The sequence below is a fragment of the Trachypithecus francoisi genome, unplaced genomic scaffold, assembly GCF_009764315.1.
Source record: "Trachypithecus francoisi isolate TF-2019V2 unplaced genomic scaffold, Tfra_2.0 Lachesis_group11, whole genome shotgun sequence".
In the NCBI taxonomy this organism is placed as follows: Eukaryota; Metazoa; Chordata; class Mammalia; order Primates; family Cercopithecidae; genus Trachypithecus; species Trachypithecus francoisi.
This window is the reverse complement of record NW_022681456.1, coordinates 21,125,077-21,135,564: the sequence shown is the minus strand read 5'-3', so window position 1 is coordinate 21,135,564 and position 10,488 is coordinate 21,125,077. Positions and strand designations below refer to the sequence as shown.

Sequence of the window (10,488 nt, the reverse complement as noted above, 5' to 3'; positions counted from 1 at the left end):
GGACCATGGTGTGATTATTTTCCATGCTCTGTGAGGTACACATAGCAAATTCTTAGTTTTACTGATATATTCTGTGACTTGGATTTACACAGCTAAATGATATAGCCCAGTCCAATCTGAAAATTAAAAAATATTTTCCATCTAAATTACTGTCACTAAATAAATACTAACTTCTAGAAAGCAGACTAAAGAGCACTTGTGCCAACATTCACATCTTTTCCTCAGACTCAGAAGCAGTTATCTGCAATAGTGAGCTTCACGACAGCCCTACTTTCATATTTAACTATTTATCAGACCACAGCTCCTGAAGTATGTCTAATTGCACCCACACAAAGAATGGAGTTGGCAAATAAGACCTTGAATTATTTTCCTCCATTTTATCCAGGTTGGTATATTTAGTTACTGGAAACAAAAAATAGAGGAAATTCCATGTGTTGAATTGGATGGGGCAAAAAATTGTGATAGCTTAGGCTAACTTCAAACCAAGTAGGTAAAAGATGTTTAAACCTAAACATCCACCTGCTGACAGCTTACGTACTCTACATATTATGAAAGAGTAATAATTTCTACATTTTCCCTTCTCATCACTTTAGTTCTCACTGAAACTTTTGGAAGATCTTTTTGGACACTTCTAACTGGTAAATTTGCTTTGGCTGTTCTAGTGTGTACCACGTAAACAGGATCACTTCCAAAGAGCAAAGTATTCACTGTTTTATGGAAATTAGGACTCTAATATTAAATGCATCCAGAGTCCATGAATAAAGACTAATCTTGATTCTCAATTGTAAGAAGCAGGAATGTGACAGTACCTCCATGGGCACAGCACTGGATGCGTTCTGGCTGGGTATGGTTCTTTACAACCCCAGGGCCTTGAGTTGAAGAAACCCGAGCTATTGGGCAGAACTACATTATCGTATGTCAGAGGCCCTTTGTTTGTTAGCCAATAGTTTTCATTAAAGATGAGCCCTCTTTCTAGAGTGTTGTGATTTGCATATGTCGCATAAAATCCAGTCTTCCCTGACCCAAGTCAAATGGATTCCTTTCTTCCTCTACCTGTTAGCATTTACTAATCCTGTGGCTCAAGTACTGCTATTCAGATTCTAATGAAGACTATGGACTGGAATCCCAGAATCAATCAACTATTTATAGTTTTTTTTTTTTTTAAAAAGAGATGGGCATCTTACTATGTTGCCCAGGCTAGACTTGAATTCCTAGGCTAAAGCGATCCTCCCACCTCAGCCTGCTGAGTACTGGGGAGTACAGGTGCATGCCACCACACCTGGTTAAGTATTTTCAATTTTAAGGGAATTTCCTGATAACCTGAAGCAAAGCAGACACTGGATCCAACATGAATTGTGTTTAAGGAACTTACAGGTTATCTCAAATGGTGCCAAGAGTAATTTACAAATAGTTCTTGGTAATTGGCACCACAAAAAAAATGTTGGAGTTGGAATTGCATCAGCAGAGATTATACATAGGGAACTAATCTGGGAATATGAACATGGCCAACAAGACTTAAGAATGTGAGAGAGGGCCGGGCGCGGTGGCTCAAGCCTGTAATCCCAGCACTTTGGGAGGCCGAGACGGGCGGATCACGAGGTCAGGAGATCGAGACCATCCTGGCTAACACGGTGAAACCCCGTCTCTACTAAAAATACAAAAAATTAGCCGGGTGAGGTGGCGGGCGCCTGTAGTCCCAGCTACTCGGGAGGCTGAGGCAGGAGAATGGCCTAAACCCGGGAGGCGGAGCTTGCAGTGAGCTGAGATCCGGCCACAGCACTCCAGCCTGGGTGACAGAGCGAGACTCCGTCTCAAAAAAAAAAAAAAAAAAAAAAAAAGAATGTGAGAGAGATGGTGAGGGGGATCTGGATTTTAGCTCATTTCCTCAAAGCTTAAGGGAGTTTGAATCGTTTGCAGGAGAATTCAATAATTTCAATATTAAATAGTAGTCTTACCTGCGACAACTATTACTCTGATTTGTAAAATAGTACAGTGTCTGGGCCGGTGTGGTGGCTCACGCCTGTGATCCCAGCACTTTGGGAGGCCAAGGCGGGTTAATCACTTGAGGTCAGGAGTTCAAGACCAGCCTGGCCAACATGGTGAAACCCCGTCTCTACTAAAAATACAAAAATTAGCTGGGTGTGGTGGCACACGCCTATAATCCCAGCTACTCAGGAGGCTGAGGCAGGAGAATCACTTGGACCTGGGAGGTGGAGACTGTGGTGAACCAAGATCATGCCACTGCACTCTAGCCTGGTGACAGAGCAAGACTCCCCACTGCACTCTAGCCTGGTGACAGAGCAAGACTCTGTCTCAAAAAAAAAAAAAGAAAAACCTTGGGATGGAGTTAATTCATAACTGAAGAAAGAGGCAAACACTGACTCTTTGGGGCTCATACAAGGGGACAATATCACAAGACAGAAAGTAAAAAAGAGAAAAAGTTCCTACTTCTACTGTGTTGTCAATGTACCTGAATTAAGTTCTGAATTCCAGCTTGTGGGTTTGAGTACCCTTGGATAAATCATGTCATCAGCCTGCCTGATATCCTCCGGTAACTTCCCACTAAATTTAGAATAAAATCTCATTCCTTCCCCAGACTACAAAGTCCTGACGGATCTCATCCCTGCTCAACTTTCTATCTCAATCCTACCCCTTTCATTAAGTCCCAGCCACTTGAACATTTTTTCACTTCCTGGAACTGGCTCAGCAGTCTCCTGCCTTGGGGCATTTGCATATGTGTTGCTTTTTTCCTGAGACTTCCATCATTCAAATCAGAGGTCACCACTTGGGAGGTCCTCCTGTGATCCAGTCTGAAGTGACCATCTAGACACACTCAGTTCACATACTGTGATTTACATTATTAAGCAAAACGTAATTACAAACTATTATTTTTATTGCCTCTTCCTCATCTCACAGCCACTAACTAGGATATACGTTACTCATTTACTAACTAGGACACAGCATCTCAGCAGAGCCTAAAGTGGAATCTGCTATATGCTAATTAAGTGTTCAATACATATATGTTGAATTAATAACTGCAAGTATAGAAGGTACTTTTTTTTTTTTTGAGACGGAGTCTTGCTCTGTCGCCCAGGCTGGAGTGCTGTGGCCGGATCTCGGCTCACTGCAAGCTCCGCCTCCCGGGTTCACGCCATTCTCCTGCCTCAGCCTCCCAAGTAGCTGGGACTACATGCGCCTGCCACCTCGCCCGGCTAGTTTTTTGTATTTTTTAGTAGAGACGGGGTTTCACCGTGTTAGCCAGGATGGTCTCGATCTCCTGACCTCGTGATCCGCCCGTCTCGGCCTCCCAAAGTGCTGGGATTACAGGCTTGAGCCACCGCGCCCGGCAGAAGGTACTAACTTTTGAACCAAAAGGACTAGTTGACTTCAAATAAAAATTCTACATTCTCAAATACTAAAAATATGCTGGGATATAGCACAAAATTCACAATTGAGATGAATTACACCATTTAGAAGGTTGTGGCTTCTAAGAATCTGAACAAAAAGGAACCAGGCAGAAATGCCAACTTAAAATGAAAATGTTTATATAAATTAACCCATCCAGTTTAAAGTAGATTTGCTATGCTTCACTTACTTAAGAAGGAAGAATATATACTTCCCATATTAATAAATCACATCAAATAAGTAGGAAGTTTCAATAACAAGCCTGTAGATACATTGAAACCCCTTTTTATATTAAAAGTTAAAATGAAAGACAAATCCAGATTGAACATAGTGATTGCAAAATATAATGCAATTTTGAACAATTGAAATTATGAAAATATACAAAATTGATGGGCAACACAACTAGGCATTTTTACATTTTCCGTTATGTGGAGAACACTACAAGTTTCTCTACCTTTTATCCACATCAGATAAATGATTTAAACCAAATGTTTGCTTTGGAGAGTCTTAACTTAGTATCTCAGTAGTATAAAAAGCAATAATTTTTCAGTCTGTAAACAGTAGTCGTGACTTTTCTCCTTTCCTTTTTTAAATATCAATTTACCACACAAAAACAAACAAAACAAAAAAACCCATACAAATCAAAAACAGCAGCAGCAGCAATGAGTTATTTGGGAATTCTCTTCAAATACCAATGACATACGATTGGCTGGGAGAGGGTGCTTTTTACTCATGTAAGAATATATATATGTATATATATATTTTTTTTAACTGTACACAATTTATAGTGCATGAGGGTTTCCAAAAGAACAAATTGATAAGAGATATTGGCCATTTCTGCATAATTTCATTCTTTTTACAATTATCTCAAAATGTGAAAGCTGGATCTAATTGAAATGCTACATTTAGTAGGAAAATCAGCAAATAACAAAGGAAGCATAACCTCAACATAACATTACTCGTCATTAAAGCCAGTAGAGGTCCCAGATATCTTCAGGCAAGAGACTGGTTAGGAAGACCACTAGAGTCACACACTGTCCCTGAGGACCAAGGCCAGCCCACTGAACATATATATATATGCTAGAATGATCATGGTCAGTTGACAGACTTTTTCAAAGAGCATTTCTACAGTACAGTACTTGTTTGGATATTCAGAGAGACATCATTTCAAGAACACGTGCCATACACACGTACCCCACCCTCCCCAGCAGACACACGCAAAGTTCCATCTTAAACAGGCCACAGTTTTATGAAAGAATATGTTGTCATTACATGAAATTCAGAATTAACCAGACTTTTCCATTCATCTTGTTTAAGACAGTTCTTCCTTTTGGGATGGGGTATATGACAGCTGTGGCTACTCATATCAAAAATAAATTTTTGAAATTACTTGATGGACTAGGATTTCCAACAAGCCTTATTTTGAACAGGTAATGCAGTAACTGTTTAAATTTTCCTTGGAAGTTTAAGCACTATATCAAATTATGAATCTAAGAAAGTCAAAATGAAGGGACAAAATGCAATTACTATGAATACACAGATATTGCCAGCTGTCTTGATTGCTTTTAAAAGAAAAAAGTATCACACTTCACTGGAGCAGTGCAGGTTGGAAAGCACCTTTAAGGTCTTCAAGACCAATCCTCCATTGGATGCTTAATTTCCTCATCAAATTCATTTCTTTGCTCTTACAGAATTAAACTTTAACTATATTTAGGTAACAGAACAAAAACAGAAGCAGGGATTCAAGCAGAAAAATATTATCAAAGAAACTGTATAAATTGTATGACATTTTCAAGAGCAACTTTTACCTCTTCTATCAGACCAACCTCTGATAGAAGAAGCTATAGTCTTGGGGACATCCAGGCGAACAAAGTAAACACCATCCTGTTAACAATTCTCTAAGTTTGAAGAAAGTAGTTCAAACCTCAAACCCACTGAATAACATTTCTTTTGCCAGCCTAAAACTTAAAGTCTAAGGTTAAATCCATAATATTACAGTCCTTCCTTCCCAAACCCCCCACTTAAAGTATTAAATCTTAATTTTCATCATATATATGATTCACAAAACCAATGAAATAAGTATCAGACTTGCCTGCATAAATTATGTACACCTCTCTTCTTTGAAACAGTCATTCCCATCTTTCCCAAATGTATGAAAGACAGAAAGCTAGTCCTCAGCGGGCTTAATAAGTGGTCTGCACTGCTTTCCCCTCTAAACAGCTATAAATTAACAGAGCCTTCCTTGCCTTCCTACCTGAGATTTTAACTCTCACAGAAGCTAGGATGGGGATGTCTTAACTATCAGACAAAAACTAAGCCAAAAAGTGAGTGCCTGTGGTCATCCAAGTGGTGTCCTTCTATGACGGGTGCATATGCCAGATCTCATCTAAGGTCCTTTGTGTAACTGCCTTGGGTTCTGTGGGAGCCAAGTAGCTGAGCAAACCTCAAAACAAACTTACTGCTGTGGAAAGGGGTCCTGTTCGCAGGCATGGTCTCCTTTCCATGACTTGTGGCTCAAGGACCAGACCAAATACTCTCATGGTTATTTATAATGGAAGGGCTACTCAGTTGCTACGAGGTTGATGCTTTATGTTTAATTTCTATTGCTGTTTTTATAGACCCCCCGCTTTCCTGAAAAGATGTTTCTGGTGATGGGAAGAAGAAAAGTAGGGTTCTCTTGTTGCTGCCATATGCATATGAACATGTATAAAAAGTGGTCAAACCCAGATGAGGGTCCTGCTTCTGGTTTATATACAATAATTTAATCAGTTGTATATATTTAACACCTAAAAAAATTCACGATCAAAGTCCTTCATGCATTTTATGAGGAAGTTCTGGATTAAAATCATGGTCAACCAGATGTTGCTTTTGCCTGGGAAGATGGTGTCATTTTCTGTTGCAGAGTCATCAGTGCCCGTGGTTGATACTTTCTTAAATTTTTAGTTTCTTTGTGGTCTCAAGTCTTTTTTTCAGCAGCTCCCCCATTTCCAGAAGTGAGTGCAGATAACTGCTCTGCACCTTCCCTTGCACAGTCTTTGAAAATTTTCTCTCTTCCTATAAAGGAGGAGACAGGAATAATTAATCTTGTTTAAAAACCATCCCCCCAGATTCTACTTCTCAGATAAAAGTTAAAGCTGCCATTACCTTTGGTCTCATCGCAAGCTCCATCAGAACACAGTGGGTCATTTTCAATTGCATAAAATGCAAAGAAGGCAAAAGGCCATCACAAATGGGTATTTTTCCATGTGATTCTTCATGGAAACCCTATTGCTTTAGCATCATTACTCTTTCAAGTACCCTTTGTTGTAAATTATATAAGGTAGAAAAACTGGGCCAGGCATACTGGCTCACGCTTGTAATCCCAACACTTTGGGAGGCCCAGGCAGGTGGATCACTTGAGCCCAGGAGTCTGAAATCGGCCTGGTCAACATGGTGAAACCCCATCTCTACTAAAAATACAAAAATTAGCCAGGCATGGTGGTACACACCTGTAATCCCAGCTACTCGGAAAGCTGAGGCACGAGAATTGCCTGAACTCGAGAGGTAGAGGTATTAGTGAGCTGAGATCGTGCCACTACACACCAGCCTGGGCGACAGAGTGAAGCTGTCTCAAAAAAAAAAAAAAGATGAAAAACTGAGTTTTCTGATTACTACTTTTTAATCAATAAAAACAGAAAATTATGACTAGTTTGGACATAAAATCCCTGCTATTTTGTTATAAGCTGTACAAAGTGGAAAATTTGAGATTTCTGATTGTTTTCATCAGAAAAAAGTAGAAATTTATTACTAATTTGTACATCATCACAGCCACTTTTAATAATGGCCTCAACTTTACCAACTCCATCATTTCCAGTTACAATATTAACAAATCTCCCAGCCGGGCGCAGTGGCTCAAGCCTGTAATCCCAGCACTTTGGGAGGCCGAGACGGGCGAATCACGAGGTCAGGAGATCGAGACCATCCTGGCTAACACGGTGAAACCCCGTCTCTACTAAAAAAACTACAAAAAACTAGCCGGGCGACGTGGCGGCGCCTGTAGTCCCAGCTACTCGGGAGGCTGAGGCAGGAGAATGGCGTGAACCCAGGAGGCAGAGCTTGCAGTGAGCTGAGATCCGGCCACTGCACTCCAGCCTGGGTGACAGAGCGAGACTCCGTCTCCAAAAAAAAAAAAAAAAACTCCCTCCATATTGACAAAGCCCCTGAGTTCAAGAGACTAAATATATATTCTTCAATATGAGTTATTATTGGCTGACAAATGTTTGGGGAGATCACAAAAAACAAAGGGGAAGGAGTGAGTTCTCACAGAGAAAGGAGGCTGGCTGAAGACTGATTAGGTTTACATGAACTTGAGTGCTGCAGAGCCCAGAACTGTAGAAGAAACAGGGAACATACTTTCTGACCCAGCAATACTAGTACTTCAGGTCTAATTTTCCTTAGAAATACAAATGTGCATAGAAGGGTGTGCACATTTCACTCGGTAACATATGTAAAAGCAAATATAAAGAAACAACCTAAAATATCCAGCAGCAGTGGTACATTTATATTCTGCAGCTGTTTAATGAACAAGATTGATCCATAGGCATTAGCTTGAACAGATCTCTTGAATATAAAACTGATTTTAAAAAACTTTTTTTTTCAAGAGGCAGGACTCACTAAGTTGCCCAGGCTGGTCTTGAACTCCTGAGCTCAAATAATCCTCCAGCCTTGGGCCTCCCAAAGTGCTGGGATTACAGGCATGAGCCACTACACCTGGCCAAATTTACATTTTTTAAAGTACAAAATAATAAAATACTGTATATTTTCTCTATGAATATAAATACACACAAAAAGGTCCTAACACACAACCAGTTTCACTGGGATACCCCATAGGAAGAAAGGGAATCAGGACTAGAGGTCATAGTCCAGAGGCCTTATTCACAGTGTTTCAAGTTTAGAAAGAAAGGGAGGAAAGAAAGCAGAGGAGCCTAATGGAAACTGAATTGAAGAGATTTTTACCTTTAAAAGACAAGTAGCCAGCACCATATGCATCAGGTATTTGGTACTGCTAGCAGGCAATATAAGGCCGATTACTGCTTTGTTTAATCCTTGCTATAATCCTATGAAGTAGGCATTATTATCATTCCCATTTACAGGTAAAGAGATTGAAGCCTAGAGAGGTTAAATAACTTTCCCAAGGTCAAAAGACAAGAACAGAAGCTAGGGCTTAAAAAATGTAGAGCATGGCCAAGTTAAGGATAATCTCTAGAACTCTGAAAATAACTCTTGCTCATCATTTCAGGATGCAGAAAGATCTTTTAACATAAACAACCACTTGATAGTCAAAACAGGGCTATTGTGCCTGTCACCTTCATATCTAACAGTATATCTATGGTATCCTTCCCGTACACCATAAGCTCTGGCCCTGCCAACTGTGTCACACTGCACCACAGAATTCACTTTCCTGGCCCTGTGCTTTTATCTGTGCCTCCTTCAGCTTGGGATCCTTTTCCTACATTTCTTTCTACCTGGTGAAAACCAATTAATCTTTCTCAAATGTCCCCACTCTTGATTAAAGAAAGCAGACATGTTCATTTTGAAAGGAGTGATTTTTTTCACTCATCCAGTTCAATATGAACATGTCTGCTTTTTTTTTGGGTAGGGGGGATGGAGTCTCACTCTGTCACCCAGACTGGAGTGCAGTGGCGCGATCTCAGCTCACTGCAAGCTCTGCCTCTGGGGTTCATGCCATTCCCCTGCCTCAGCCTCCCGAGTAGCTGGGACTAGAGGCGCCCACCACCACGCCTGGCTAATTTTTTTGTATTTTTTTAGTAGAGACAGGGTTTCACCTGACCTCATGATCCGCCTGCCTAAGCCTCCCAAAGTGCTGGGATTATAGGCGTGAGCCACCGCGCCCAACCCATGTCTGCTTTTTTAAATCAATCTTTGGTAATATGAACTGCTCTGAGCTCTTTCCCACAGTAAACACCTTGTTCAAAGTCTAACGTTTTTAAGCTTTACAAAAGAGGGGCTTACAATCTCTTAAGGCTGGTGTGCTAAGAAGGAAAATTCTATTCATTCCCTTTCCTATGAAGGTCTGGGGCTATGATGATGGCTGCCCTCAGGTTACTGGATGAATTCCCTCATCAGCAGTTTAGCTCAGCAGTTTAGCTCAGACGAACTCCTGGAGGGAAGCATTTTCTTAATATCAGTTTCAATATCAACAAAAATTTAAAAATCAGCCTGGAGCAACAGACTAGAAACATCAGATGACTCCACCACTGTCCTTCTGGCCCCTATCAAAATCCTAAATCTACTCCAGGCCGATGAATTCACATTTACAAAAAAGAATTGTTATTTTAAGGCAAAAGGCTTTATGAAGATTTTGCTAACTACTAGAATTTGAAAAGACCTAAAATAATATCAGAAGACATTTGATGGTGGTACGTTTGATTCCATACTTGGTTTCATTCCCTTTTTGGTTGGCTTGCTCTAGCCTAATTATTACTGACATAATTACCTCTGATGTCCAGCATTTCTCCTTTCTTAGGTGATAACTGGGTGGCAAGGAAGACAGCTAACTCAGCAGCAGGTAAATTCTACTCAACAAGATTGTCCCTGGATTTCAAAATATGGCTGGTTCCTCAAAATGCTGGCATTAGTTTTCATAGTAAAAGAACAACCCCAAAAATGTATAGAAAGGAGGAGGTATGGGAAAAAATGAAGAGGGGAAAAAAACCTACCACCACGAACACAACAAGAAACTACTGCCAAGCACCTTCTAGTCATAAGTCTTATAAAGAGGGAAATGATAAACTGAACTTTAACTTATCCTTGTGATAAAGATGAGAGAGAGAGAGAGAGAGAGTGTGTCTGTGTGTGTGTTGTGTAGAAAACATTGTTGATTGCCTACAATCTCTTACCAGTGAGAGAGAAGTGTCTTCTAAAATAAGTTCTTCAAGTTTAAGTGCAATTAGATGTGTTTCAAGCCCTTTAATATGATCCACAACATTGGAAATTAAAATCTGGAGCCCAGTAACATAGTCTTGGAAACTGGTAAAGACAGGTGGCTGGGAAAAAGATTAAAAAAGAGTTGAAACATTATCA

General features: G+C 40.2%; 1 protein-coding gene across 3 annotated transcripts in view; it reads right to left on the bottom strand.

Moving 5' to 3' along the window:
* Window positions 1-3,674: 3,674 nt before the first annotated feature.
* Window positions 3,675-10,488, bottom strand: part of NAA25 (N-alpha-acetyltransferase 25, NatB auxiliary subunit) — an 84,695-nt gene continuing 77,881 nt past the window's right edge. For all 3 annotated transcript variants that reach the window (XM_033220542.1, XM_033220544.1, XM_033220543.1), the window contains 2 exons: window positions 10,305-10,451; window positions 3,675-6,459 (listed from right to left, as the gene is read on the bottom strand). In XM_033220542.1, the coding sequence (XP_033076433.1) occupies window positions 6,337-6,459; window positions 10,305-10,451 (270 nt within the window). In that variant the 3' untranslated portion in view covers window positions 3,675-6,336. The remainder of the gene's footprint in view (window positions 6,460-10,304; window positions 10,452-10,488) is intronic.